The sequence below is a fragment of the Dermochelys coriacea genome, chromosome 6 (genome assembly GCF_009764565.3).
Source record: "Dermochelys coriacea isolate rDerCor1 chromosome 6, rDerCor1.pri.v4, whole genome shotgun sequence".
NCBI lineage: Eukaryota > Metazoa > Chordata > Testudines > Dermochelyidae > Dermochelys > Dermochelys coriacea.
In genome coordinates this window covers 30,851,463-30,865,875 of record NC_050073.1, presented here as the reverse complement: position 1 = coordinate 30,865,875, position 14,413 = coordinate 30,851,463, and the positions used below count along the sequence as shown (strand labels likewise).

At 39.2% G+C, this 14,413-nt stretch overlaps 1 protein-coding gene across 8 annotated transcripts in view; it reads left to right on the top strand.

The window, feature by feature from the left end:
• The window catches only part of IRAG1 (inositol 1,4,5-triphosphate receptor associated 1), a 137,666-nt gene extending 123,634 nt beyond the window's left edge, over positions 1-14,032 (top strand). For 7 of the 8 annotated variants that reach the window (XM_043517436.1, XM_043517438.1, XM_043517433.1 and 4 more), the window contains 3 exons: positions 6,609-6,728; positions 8,624-8,752; positions 11,853-14,032. In XM_043517436.1, the coding sequence (XP_043373371.1) occupies positions 6,609-6,728; positions 8,624-8,752; positions 11,853-12,093 (490 nt within the window). In that variant the 3' untranslated portion in view covers positions 12,094-14,032. The remainder of the gene's footprint in view (positions 1-6,608; positions 6,729-8,623; positions 8,753-11,852) is intronic. The other variant, XM_043517439.1, reaches the window with a different exon arrangement.
• The last annotated feature ends 381 nt before the right edge of the window (positions 14,033-14,413 follow it).

The following is a 14,413-nucleotide window of genomic DNA, read 5'->3' as shown; positions in this document are numbered from 1 at the left end:
TATTGCCATGTTGTCAGTCCAAAACGCATGCTTTTGTTTGCAAAATCCATTCCCCAAATCATTTCTGCTATCAAAATTGGAAAGAATTCCAGAAATGTTATATCCTTTATTATACCTTTTAGTATTCAATCTAAGGGCCATTTCTCAGCACAGCACCTGCCTTGATAAAATACCCCAAAACCTATTCTTCCCGATGCATTGTAATGAATCTTTAACTCTGCCTCTATCATCCATTCCTCCCTCCAAAAAGACACTCCATTAAAATGATTCAGAAACTGTTCCATGATTCCTAAATCCTCATAATCTCTTTATTAACCATTGGAAAATGGATGGGCTTCGATATTCCCAAGGTGGCAGCTGACAGTCTGGTGCAAAATGCCCACCCTGGGGCCACCAACTGACATGCAACATTTCAAAGTCCAATAATAGACTGCAGCTCTCACAGTATAAACTTCCTGGCTGCTCTAGCCTTGATGATCAATTCCAGACTTTCCCCCAGTTTATCCTGGGGGAGTCCAGATATTTATCAGCTCGCATATCTAACTCAATCTCCAGATGGATCAATAAGTAGAGGAGTCTCTCTATTTTTTTCATCGGTCAGAGGTACCCCCAACCTACCAGTCAAAGCTTGGAATGTGGCCGCTGGGCTGACATGTTCCTCAGAATCTGCTCTGCCTGCACACACAAAGTCATTCAATTAGTGTACCTCCTGCTATAAACCAGACTCCCGTGCCATTTCCTATTCCAGCAGAGTGCTGAATTTTTCAAACTCTGAGTATGAGATGGGTAGTCCCATCAGGAGGGACTTATCAAAATAAAATTGACCTTCAAAGCAGAAACCCAAAAGATTAAAATTGGAAGGATGTACTGGCAGCAATTGACGAGCCGCCTTGATGTCACATTTTGAAAACTGTGCCCCCTCAAACAAGTCCTAACCATGCACACAGGAGGAATAGAATATTGAACATAATTGTGAGTCATTAACCGAATTGCCCTGTGGGGATGACAAGTGGTGAATCAAGCAATATTTGCCAGGTGCCTTCTTGGGAATCAAGCCCTGAGGAGAAAACCCATAGGTTCATCATAGGTAAGTGATTGAATGGCCCTGCTTTTTAATTTAAGGTTATTACTTCTTGTAATACATAGTCAACCTCAAATAAGCCTTTCTCCACCAGGTTATGTCCTTTCAGTTATTTATATATTCAGCTCTATCCTACCTTCATGTCTTTCAGTTACATGCACTAAGTTGAGTTCCTTTAATCTTTCTTCATGTCATGTCTTCCTTCCATTACTGGTCTATATTTTCCTTTATTGATATGCAAGCATGCAGCCTACAAGTGCCTATATTCACTTTTCCTTCTGTTTTTAATACTGGTGAGTTTTGTGCGTGGTTTGTTTTTGTTTTTTTATAGTTTTGTGGGAGGGAATGTCATTTTGGTTTTGGTTGGTTTGTTTGTTTGTATTTTTAGTTTTGTTTTTGTTTTGGAATCTGGTTGTTTCTTTTAAGCTTCCCAAGCCAGCATCTTCTCTCCTTCTATTCTCCCAAATGGTACCTCTAAGAATATTATGAGCAACCAACAAAAATAGAATGCAAGCAGATGTCATGATTAATGACCAAGCTGTAAGGCAGTAAATGATTTTAATTATCTGAGATAATTTTTACCTAACCAAGGAGACATTTCCAAAGAATTCAGAAGACGACTAGGGATGGCTCACTCAGCTATGGCCTCCCTTAAGTAAGTATGGAAAAACCATGGCATCTTAAAATGCACAAAGGTGTGACTGGTGAAAAGCCTAACTTTTTCCATAGCCATTTTGGATGTGAGAAGTTAATGCTGGTGACAAAAAAAAAATTGAAGCTTTTTGAAATTTGGTGATGGCAAAGACTCCTGTGTATCTCCTTGATTGGGGGGAAAAAATAATGGCTATTTTAGAAATATTATAGAGAGACAGACTCTGATGGCAGAAATCAACAGACACAAACTTATGTACTTTGGTCATAAATAACATAGAGATGGAAATAGCCTTGAGAAAGTTAGTAGGGAAGGAATGACAGGTTTCAGAGTAGCAGCCATGTTAGTCTGTATTCGCAAAAAGAAAAGGAGTACTTGTGGCACCTTAGCGACTAACAAATTTATTTGAACATAAGCTTTCGTGAGCTACAGCTGTAGCTCACAAAAGCTTATGCTCAAATAAATTTGTTAGTCGCTAAGGTGCCACAAGTACTCCTTTTCTTTTTAGGGAAGGAATGGTGCAAGATCATCATAATAGGGGATTTCCAGCAAGGAGATGGATGGATGATGTGCAGCAGATCACTGAAAGGTCAGCTACTGAGTGCTTGAAGTTAGTGATGGATTGTTGAAGGCTTCTGAAAGTTCTGTTTATGATGTCACCAATACTGAGAGATGAATAAATGGATTTATGTACTTTACTTACTTGTCAAATAAGGTACTGCTTAACATGAGCAAGACTGGAAGTCTCAGGCCCCTAAAGAACTGCTCTGTTGAAAAACATATATGCATCTATAGAAATTTCTGAAGACGGTATAAAAATATTTGGGTAGTGTCAATTACATATCTAGTTGAGTTTTATCACAATTTCTTGGACTTATGAATGCAAATTATGTTGTACACTATACTTTTTAAGATTTTGTATATTTGTGGGTTGCATTGGATCACTTCCCTGTTCAAATAGTGACAAACTTAAAGCTTCTGTAATAATTTGATGATAAAGATATGGAAACAGACTGAAAAATAAACACATGATATATTGAGATGGGAACAGAAGACACACCCAAGCTGTTTGTGCAGATTTTGACAAAGGATTTCCGTTGTGGACACAGGATGTGCTGTACTTAAAAACTGTGTGCCACGCAAGTGTATGAAAGCATACAGCATATTGACAGGCTCCTGTCCATGGCAAAACACTTATCTCTTTCAGGAAACATTGCACATTCTAAGGAAATTGCTTGCTGACATTTCAGAATTAAAAGATAAGTAACTTGTTGAAGGACAAGACAATACTAAAAACCTTCTTGGTATACTATGTATTTTTAATAATCTTAGCTTGGACTATGTTAAATATCATTTGAAATTATTTGCATTATATTGTGTTAATCTGGATCAACATTTGTTAAAATGCTTTAGGCATTATGCAGAATTGAAAATTTCAAAATATGCAGTTCCTATTCAGGTAAAGAATGCTAACTTTCACTTTTTAGTTTGCTTTAAATCTCAAGGTATGTATTGTTTTGTCCCCATTATACTTTACTGAAAGCTCTAATATTCTAAAGCTGGGAAAACAGTAGGTATAAATAACACAAAGGAATGGGTATTCAGCAATACAGCTGTTCATTTTTGGACCAATCATGCTGTTCTTACTTGAGCAAAATTCCCACTCTTGTCAAATAGAGTTTTCCCTAAATTTGACCCATCTCTTGTAACAATAAAGAGATTCCAAAATGATCAGAAATCTAATCTACCTTTTCTCACAATAAATTATTTTTTTAAAAGGTCCATATTATTCAGTAACACATACATGTCTTGAAGATTCCAGGTTAATGGCTTGTAAGTCTGTAGAAGATGTGGGGCCAACTGGCTCCCTGGTGTAAGCTTGTGCAACTCTGTTGACTTCAGTAGAGTTATGAGTATTTGCCCTGTGTCAAATTTGGCCATGAAGTGATGGATTTCCAAAAGTAAATAAGGAAACCTCACCTGGTAATAGTTCAAGGGACATTGGCCAGTTGGCCACCCACTGGGAGGAAGACAAATTGTTGTAAATGTTCTCTTAAAAGAATCAATTGACCACAGATAATCTATCCTCCTCTAATGGGATCCGATCCCACACCATTGAAGTCAGTGGGAGTTTTCGCAAAAAGAAAAGGAGTACTTGTGGCACCTTAGAGACTAACAAATTTATTTGAGCATAAGCTTTCATGAGCTACAGCTCATTTCATCGGATGACTTCATCTCACTTCAGTGGCACCATCCTGGCCACTATGGATGTAGAAGCCCTCTACACCAACATTCCACACCAAGATGGACTACAAGCCATCAGGAACAGTATCCCCGATAATGTCATGGCTAACCTGGTGGCTGAACTTTGTAACTTTGTCCTCACCCATAACTATTTCACATTTGGGGACAATGTATACCTTCAAATCAGCGGCACTGCGATGGGTACCCGCATGGCCCCACAGTATGCCAACATTTTTATGGCTGACTTCGAACAATGCTTCCTCAGCTCTCGTCCCTTAATGCCCCTACTCTACTTGCGCTACATTGATGACATCTTCATCATCTGGACCCATGGAAAAGAAGCCCTTGAGGAATTCCACCATGATTTCAACAATTTCCATCCCACAATCAACCTCAATCTGGAGACACAAGAGATCCACTTCCTGGACACTACGGGCTAATATGCAATGGTCACATTAACACCACCCTATATCGGAAACCTACTGACTGCTATTCCTACCTACATGCCTCTAGCTTTCATCCAAATCACACCACACGATCCATTGTCTACAGCCAAACTCTACGATATAGCCGCATTTGCTCCAACCCCTCAGACAGAGACAAACACCTACAAGATCTCTATCATGCATTCTTATAACTACAATACCCACCTGCTGAAGTGAAGAAACAGATTGACAGAGCCAGAAGAGTACCCAGAAGTCACCTACTACAGGACAGGCCCAACAAAGAAAATAACAGAATACCACGAGCCATCACGTTCAGCCCCCAGCTAAAACCTCTCTAACGCATCATCAAGGATCTATAACCTATCCTGAAGGACGAACCATCACTCTCACAGATCTTGGGAGACAGGCCAGTCCTTGCTTACAGACAGCCCCCCAACCTGAAGCAAATACTCACCAGCAACCACACACCACACAACAGAACCACTAACCCAGGAACCTATCCTTGCAACAAAGCCCTTTGCCAACTCTGTCCACATATCTATTCAGGGGACACTATCATGGGGCCTAATCACATCAGCCACACTATCAGAGGCTTGTTCACCTGCACATCTACCAATGTGATATATGCCATCATGTGCCAGCAATGCCCCTCTGCCATGTACATTGGTCAAACTGGACAGTCTCTACGTAAAAGAATAGATGGACACAAATCAGACATCAAGAATTATAACATCCAAAAAACAGTCGGAGAACACTTCAATCTCTCTGGTCACTCGATTACAAACCTGAGGGTGGCTATCCTTCAACAAAAAAACTTCAAAAACAGACTCCCACGAGAGACTGCTGAATTGGAATTTGCAAACTGGATACAATTAACTTAGGCTTGAATAGAGACTGGGAATGGATGAGTCATTACAGAAAGTAAGACTATTTCCCCATGTTATTTCTCCTCCCCAGCCCCCAGTGTTCCTCAGATGTTCTTGTTAACTGCTGGAAATGGCCTACCTTGCTTGTCACCATGAAAGGTTTTCTTCCTTTCCCCCGCCCTGCTGCTGGTGATGGCTCATCTTAAGTAATCACTCTCCTTACAGTGTGTATGATAAAACCCATTGTTTCATGTTTTCTGGGTGTGTATATAAATCTCCCCACTGTATTTTCCACCAAATGCATCCGATGAAGTGAGCTGTAGCTCACGAAAGCTTATGCTCAAATAAATTTGTTAGTCTCTAAGGTGCCACAAGTACTCCTTTTCTTTTTGCGAATACAGACTAACACGGCTGCTACTCTGAATCCTGTCATTATGCAGTGGGAGTTTTGCCACTCACCTCAATGGCAATAAGATCAGGCCTATAAAAAGAGTTCTAGTTGCTTGAAGTTCAGACAAGACATACATCTGAGATTATTCCCTGATTTTTCTTGATTCCAGCATTCTTCAAGTGAGTTAAGATTTATGATCCAGAGACAAATAGTTTTTTTTTTCATTTTGTGTGGCTAAATATAGATTTGGCCCTTAATCTTTCAAGTAAAAAAACACTTTCTTCACAAAACATAAATTATCATCTTCCTTTCTATCATTCACAGATATATATATACAATTAAGCAATATGCAGTGGCTTATATTAAAGCTAAACATTCAAAGATCTTAAAGTCAAAATGAAAATACACGTGTCTAAATGTATATATACAGCATATGCAACCCTTGAGAAGTTAGATTAATATGCAGAAGAAAAATAAGAGGAGAAATATTAAGTGAATAGCCAGTATTTATCTGTATTATCTTTCTTTGTCGTAACCGGCTCCAATTTCTAGGAAGTCTTTTAGAAAGTCCAGGGGAGAAATGGTTAAATAGAGAACAAACTAATGCTGAATATGAGCAAGGGAAAAAAACTCTCTAAAAAAAAAATACAACATTTAATGCCTTAGAGACCTGTCAGTTACTGCTCTTTAGATAGTGATCTTTGAAATTAAAAGCTTGCTTAGAACCATTGGTTTTCTCTTTTGCAAGGTTTTTCTGCAAGGTAGTTGAAAAGAAGGAATTCAGACCTCCTCCCAAAGATACATTTGAGTTTATCATAACAGGATCAGAATTAATATGAAAGGAATTGCATCATTCTCCAATTGCGTATTCCAAACACAACACTTTCCAATGCTATTTTTCCTTTCTCTTTTTCTTTCATCTTGTCAGTGGAAAGTCAAATGGAGAGCATGACCATGAATCGCCTGCTTCTCTGCTGACACAGAGCACTTCGGAGGAGATCAACCCTGAGACAAAAGCCAAGATAGAGGAGGAAGCTTATAACAAAGGGTAAAAGTGTTTATGTGAACTGAATTCCCCAAGAGGGGTTTACAGTTTAGGACACATCCTTTAATGATATAAAGCAACTGTAAGTGTATGTGCACCACTTTCACTTCTCCATGAAGATGAGAGCCAAATACTTCAAAATACGTGGATGATAGAAATAACATTTACTGAATTCCCCTTAAATGACAAAACCTACTATCAACTATATGTTGCTTTGTAATGTGTAAATAAATAACGTAGGAATAACTACCCTGGATAAAAACAGTAAATTAAAATATTCTGATAATGTGCAATAGTTTTAATGTCTCTATACAATGTGCTGATATGTTTAATGTTTATTTTGCTGTCCTGCATAATAGCTTGCCTAGCATCAGAGCAGCTAACGCTTATTTAATAAACTAAGGAACATAATTTTATTAAAGCTATAAAAACAAACGAGCTAGATAAAAATTGACAATTAAAACAATAATTAACCCAAGTAGCTATGCTCTACCATACATCATGCCTTGAAGCTCATTAGTCTAAGCTGTGGTTCCAGCAAACTCCCAAAAAGAGCAATTTCCAAGGCAGGAGCTCTCAATTGAGAAAATTCTACTTCCAGCCCTGAAGAGTTTTACACTAGGAACTGATAAACCTAGCTGTGTGGCTCTTGTTAACTGCTACAGTGGGATACTGGGTAAAAAGGTTTATCTCAGATAACTGTATCCCAGACCACTCAGAGTTTCAGAGATCATCAGCAACATTAAATCTGCAGCCAGAAGTGAACATGAATCCATAGTTGAACCTGGCCACAGCAACTTATCCCAAGCTGCATTCAGCACCAACTATAGGTTCGAATGAACTTCAAGGGTAGCTCTACATGAAATGTCTTGCATTAATCCAAATTGGAGGTAACACAGTCTTGGATAACTTGCAAAGTCAGCGATATATAGAAATGTTTGCAGCCTCCTAGACATCTCTACTTGAGGAAAGACTTCATGGGCCACTACTGCTCTCCAAGATCAGGAGATCTACAATAACAACTCCAAGCATGTGAACCCAGTTGGTGAAAGCTGGGCAATTTTCCAGCAAATCACTTCTGTATGATCTGAATTGAGTCACAGCTGGTCACCTTTAATCCCTATACCAATCTTGGTCAGACATTGGGAGAGTAATAAGACTGTAGAATCTGGGCTCAGTGAAAAGGAGATGCAAAGCTGAATGTCATCAGCATTGTAAGGATAGAACAACCCAAAACATCACCCCTAGGCCTTGATCCTGCAAAGGGTACAGCAGAGTTTGTGGTCCAGCACAAGGTTGAGCAGAGAATTTATATGGGTCTGAGTAAGACTGACGACTTGTCATAGCCTTTTGCACAACGCAGACATAAGTTTCATGCACTTTGTGCACCCACTCATACTCACAAGAGCTCAGAGTAATCAATGGAGCGTGGGTCAATCTGTCTCCAAGTGCATACCATAGAAAAAGCTTAACCACTCTGACAAGTGTAAGGAAAGACACTGAATTCATTCTAAAGACGCTAATGATAATAGTGTATCTTTATTTTTGGGATGGACTGAAAGCAACTGGTAAAGTCCAGTGTCCAAAGTGAGTCAAAACCTACCCCTCTCATGCAATACCACAGCAGTTGTGATCAACTGAGAACTTTAACCCATATTTGCAAGGTGATGGACTCAATGGTCTGATAGTTTTTTCTAACTAATATGAATCTATGTTGGAGAAGGGACAGTGGGAATCTTAGTGGCCTCTGCCAATATTTTCCTGTTGTCTAGGCACCATACCACAAGCACTATTTGTGTTTTATTTAATATGTTAACTAAATGGCCAGTTCTTCACTGAACAAGAAAGAGGTATTTACTTGGCACTTCTAGACTAAGAAATATGTTTTATGCTTACAGTTATCAGGAAGGCTTAAAGAAAACCAAAGAACTTCATGAACTAAAAGAGGAAGATGAAGAGAAAACAAATGAAATCCCTGATGAGCATGCAGAGGGTGAAAATGAAGAGATAAATAACATGAAAAACAGGTGAGAATCCAGTGTGGTGCATCTGCCAGGAGGCCAGTTTAATTTGAGATACACAGCTGAGTACTTCACACTGTTATCCACATCTCACAGTATTTTTTGGCTTCCCTCCAGGAATACCTTTTGAAGGTTGCGGTTAAGTTATACTCTCCAAAGACCTGGTCCTGAAAGGTAATGAGCACCTCAAATTCCCATGGACTTTGGAAATTGCAGACGCTCAGCACCTCTCAAGATCAGGCATTCAGTTTGTGCATGCACCAGTCGCTTCAGTAAATGGTGAATTCGCAGACACAAATGTGCGATATGCAGTCACAATGGGTGAACATGCACAAACAGAACCCTACGTTTTGCCTCTGGGGGTGTGTCAGTGCAAACCCCTCTTCTTCACCCCCCATGAGAGTGCCACTTACTCTAATTGTCCACAGGTCCTATTCTGCAGAATAGCGCAGAGTGGGGAGGCGTGAACTTGTCTCCTTCCTACCCCTGCTTGACCTCTTTGGTCCCCAGGGGAATTTGAAAGACCAGGCATAGTTCAGCCCTGAGAGTTACAGGAAGCAGTATTTAGAAATTTGTCCCTTAGTGTTTTCAGGGATATGCAGATATGTAGCAGTGTCCCTGCAGGCCCTCCTGGCTCCAGCCTCTGCTGGGCTGAGAAAGTCACACAGAGACCTTTAGGTGCAGTGCCCACCTGGTGCTTTTATTTACAGGCTGTGCTTCCACCATCTTCCCACCATACAAGTAGTCCCCTTCTTGCAGTCTACCAGCAGGACAGGGGCAAGCTTGCTCTCTCTGCTTCCCCTCACTGCCTTTCTTTTACTGCAACTTTCCTCTTTTCTGCTCTCCCCTGACTTCCTTTTCCTGGGGCTCTTATCCAGCCCCAGCCAGATGAGGCAGCAGCTGTTCAAGCTTCTCCAATCAAGGCCAGGTAGTCTACCCAACTCCAATTCACCTCCCTTAATTGGAGCTGGAGTGACAGTGGGGTTGGCTAAGCAGTTTTCTGCTTAGCACTGTGTCACAAGATACCTTCACAAAAGCATACTCCTGCCTATCAAGGCAGGACTCGATTACAGAAAATGCATTTCTCATCCTATACATTAAAAAAAACACCCAAGAAAGCTCACATATGGGCAAAGGGTCTCTTGCTTAGGTAAAAGCAACATTTCAGAGATGTGCATCACATAAACGCCTGTAAAAGATAATACCGACTAAGAGGTGAGCAGATAGATGTGCAGTTAAGAGATCCATTCCCATGTGTATTTTTGCATCTGTTACATGTTTAAAGGTCACTTAAGCAAAAATAAATCTAGCTCCTTTTGCCTTCCAAGTCTGCACAAAGGCAAAAAAGCCCTGCTAAAAATCATCCTCTACAGTGTGTGCAATACAGCCAAGAAAAAAACAGAATTTCAATGCCATGAGAAAATCTAATATATCAATATTTGCTTTTGTTCCAAATTGGGACACAGTGTTGAAATATCAAAATTTTTCACAGAATAAACTATTCCAAAAAATTTCAATTGGGAAATGTCTAAACATTTTTGACATTTTTTGAGCAACACAAACATTATTATTTTGACAAATCAAAATGTTTCATTTTTGTTTGTTGAACTGACCCAAAACACTTAGTTTCAAGTCACAGTATTAATATGCAACTCCCAATGGTTTGCCTCCTTGTAGCTATAATTCTAGTGCCTGATGCTGCTATTCACTACTGAGGACCAGGCTCCCTGGCTGGACTACATCTCCCAGGATGCACCAGGCACCTTGGTCAGAAACTCTGTCTCTTGCATCCTGGGAGATGTAGTCTAGCAAGGGAGCCCAGTGTTGAAGAGAGAATGGGGGCCCAAACTAAAACTCCTATGAGACAATATGGCACAATAAGGAAATACTGTTTAATGTTGAACTAACTCAAAAGAAAACTTCAAGTCAGTTCAACAAACCAAAATATTTTGTTTTGGGTTTTCACAGGGAAAGTTTCAATTTAATAGAAACTGCATTCTCTGTTGGAGAAAAAAACAAATTTAATGGAAAGTTCCCAACCAACTCTACCATGCAGCAAGAAAGAGGGTGGGTTTGGGGGGTTTTGTTTGGTTGGTTTTTTTGGTTGGTTGTTTTTTTTGTTTGCTTTTTATGTTGTTTTTTGTTATAGGATTTTTTTTAAACAAATTGTTTTAAAGATCATTATGCTGGTGATAGTGAACATTCATTGTTTCAGTATATGACCACATTGAAACTGTAGTGTGAGGTGGGTTAATCATGAGCAAAAGTGATGAGAATTCTAGGATGTGTATTGAAAAGGACAGGAACACTTAATAAAGATTCTGAAACTTCTTCCTCTTACTTTGTTTAATGGGACTTTTGAGTCCAGTACTGGACACCTGACCTGAAGCCTCTGGTACATAATTTACAAGGCTTGCTGTAGCTAATTGCCTTTTCCTGTTGCGGATAGGTTGATGTTCTTGTGTGGATGTACCCATTCTATTTGATTATACATACACATTCTTATATTTTTAAAAACAGGCATTTGTACATTAGAGAAGCACAAAACATTGATCAGAGCAGGTAGAACATCTGACCATAAGCTGAGGCAGTTCTAGGAGGAACCCAAAGATCCCAAACCTCTTCATTCTAGGGGCCACCATCTTTTGCCCTGTAATTCACCCTTCTTCTAAATCTCTGCAAACATGTGGCCCATCCCATGGTCCTAAGGTCAGCCTCCCTACTGGCAAGTCATGGAGAGTTATATTGGAAAGGAACTTTTCTAAAATTATTTAAATTAAGCGAATTATGAGCTAAACAGGATCTGAAATATTGTCAGATTCTAGTAATGGTGCTGCCTTTTTGAAAGAGGGAATCAGAGGACTGGAAGTCTGTCCTTGTGCGGGACTCTGGAAAAGTAACTCACTTAATATCGATCTACATTTCTGTTTATTTATTTATGAAAAGGACATAACAATATGGTTTTTATCTAGCAGAGAGTGTTGGTCCTTGTATGCAAGATGGCACAGCATATAATTGCAAAGTTAGTAATAGTCAAAGTATTAAGGTAACTGACTTGTATATAATTATTATAGAAGAACACTTATATCTTTTTTCCATTTTACAGCAAACTTGAAGTTGTTATTAATTATTTACATATACTGTACCCAAAACTGTGTAAACACTGGAATGTGGTCTGGATTGTAGCAGCTGCGATAATCGTTTTTGCTGCGCTGTTGGGGATCTACCATTCATACAACTCCTGTGTTGAATTATCAGATGGACCCGAGGGGAAAGCCACCTGTTCTGCTGTCCAGCAATACTCCTGGTGGAATTCAGGACTTCAGCATGAGCAAGGCACAGAATAATAAACAAATTATAAAATATTTATGGTACATCAGTAAGCACACACTTTAAAACACAATTATTAAAGCAAGGTAGCACTTTGTCATTTTCCTGTTGCTAAATGTGATCAGTAAGCCACACTAGTTATTCTATGCCATCAGGCTTGGGAATGGATTGTGATTTACCTAGTGAAATTGACCATCTGATAAATACTTCTGTTTTTTTGTCATGATAATTGTATCTGACTGATATGACTTCATACAAATAAAGTCACATTTAAATCATGCCAAGGTTGTGACAGTCATCAGCAATAGCCAGGATATTAAAAGGGAAGACGGATACATTAGACCTTAATTCGTGCACTTTTGAGGAAAGCCATAAAAGCTACCAGTTATAGAGTATTTGCTTTAACTTTGTATTTCTTGGCCTTTATTGACTGATGTCATAACTTTCACAACAGTTATATATAGGATTTTTTTTAAAAAGGTAATGTCCTTGTTTAGAATTCCTTGGGTATGAAAGAAAAGCCTTCTGCTGAAGACTAAAAATATTATACTGGGCCAAATTTATCCTTGGTATATTTCCATAATATGAGCTACACAAAGGATGAGCTTGGCCCAATAATCATGCAACAATGCAAAATGGAATGCTGACTAAATATGTTTTGTGTTGCTATTCATAATATATTGCAAGAGGGAAACCACTCCATTGTTTGAAGAGGGTTTATGTTAAGGGCTAAATCCAGGTCTGTGTGGCAAACAGACCAAGTGCCCAGTGTGTCTCAGAGCCTCTTTGCATGTGAAAGGGACATGCTGTGTGGTGCATTTTGCTGCTTTTCTGAACAAGAGTGCAATGCACTCTCCACTAGCAGCTGCTACTGATTGCAGCAAAACAATTACTGCTTGGCAGATTAGACATATCCCCTAAGCTTCAGACTACAGCACACTAAGAGAAGAGGTGAAGGCCAGCAGGTGAACTATGGATGGATTCTGCCCAGCTGCTTGCACTGGAAACAGAGACTCCCTATGTCTTTTTCATGCCCTTGCACACCATCATAACACTGGTCAGAGCTGAGCCCTGTGTGTGTTTAAAGTGCTTACTGATTTAATGTCCTCACATAAAGAGGTCACTGTGCACATGCAGCAGCTCATTTTAGAATCAAATGCTGTGTGTGTTAGCTGTTCTAATATATTTTCAAAACTCCAACAAGTTATGAGGACATTACAGATTAATTATTTTTAATGAGCCACTTATTAGTGAGTTATAGAAGCTCACGGAAGGATAAGAAACTATTTACCCAACGTCGAAGCTTTTGTGCATGTATAATTTCAAAATGGCCAAATCATTTTTGAAGAGAATTTACCCATGGGCTAAGGTACTGAAATGTCTGGCACTTAAGAGTATATTGTATGTACCTACAGAACTTGAGTTGGGATTTCTGGTCAAGTATGTTCATTTTTCTATTGCTGTGCACTTGAATACAACTGAACTTTTAAAGTGAGTGTGACACTGGAGAGTAGTGTTGGGTTTCAGATGTGTCGGTGTTTTGTGGGATTATGAATCTAGTTGTCTGAGTGACTAACGGCAGTTTCCCCTTGGGAAGGATAAGGAAGCCATGTGCAGTACCTAATTCTGACTTATCTGCAGCCAGTACTAGGATGTTTTCTTTTAATATAGTCCCCAAACTCTCAGCAAATGAAACTAGCTGGGAGAATAAAGGTTTTTAACTGACTCAAAAGTGTTTTAACTCCGATTTCTCCCACCAAAAATAACAACTAAAACTCTCCGGAGAAATTTTTCTCTTTTAATGTTAACTAACTCACTTCTTTTACCGTATTTCTCAGACAGATGTTGATCCAGGAAAATATCAGATGGCCACCACTGTTGTTAAACAAATGATGCTTGAATTAACCATTTGGTGTCTTTTAAAAAAAACAAAACACCTCTGGAGGAGTAAAGGAATCAAAGTGATTAAAGAAGCTCCATAAGGCTAAAGGAAATGTGCCATTTGTTCTCTATCTGTAAACAGCAAAGAATCAAATAAACAATTGAGTTTTTATAAATTTTCTATCAGTTTGGGTGCAGCTAGAAGGCCTGGCAGATTCAGACTCCTCCATTCCAAAAGATGGACTTTATTCAAATGGTGAAATTAGTATGTTTGATTACCTGAGCATTAGTGTGATTAGGTGCCCTTTACAAAATAAAGCATTGGTACTGATAATTCCGGTGGTTCAGCCAGGGCCAAATCCCTCTGCCCTTACTCACATGGGCCCTGATCCAGCAAAGTATTTATGCTTGTGCCTAACTTTAAGCATGTGAGGAATCCCACTGACTTCAATGAGA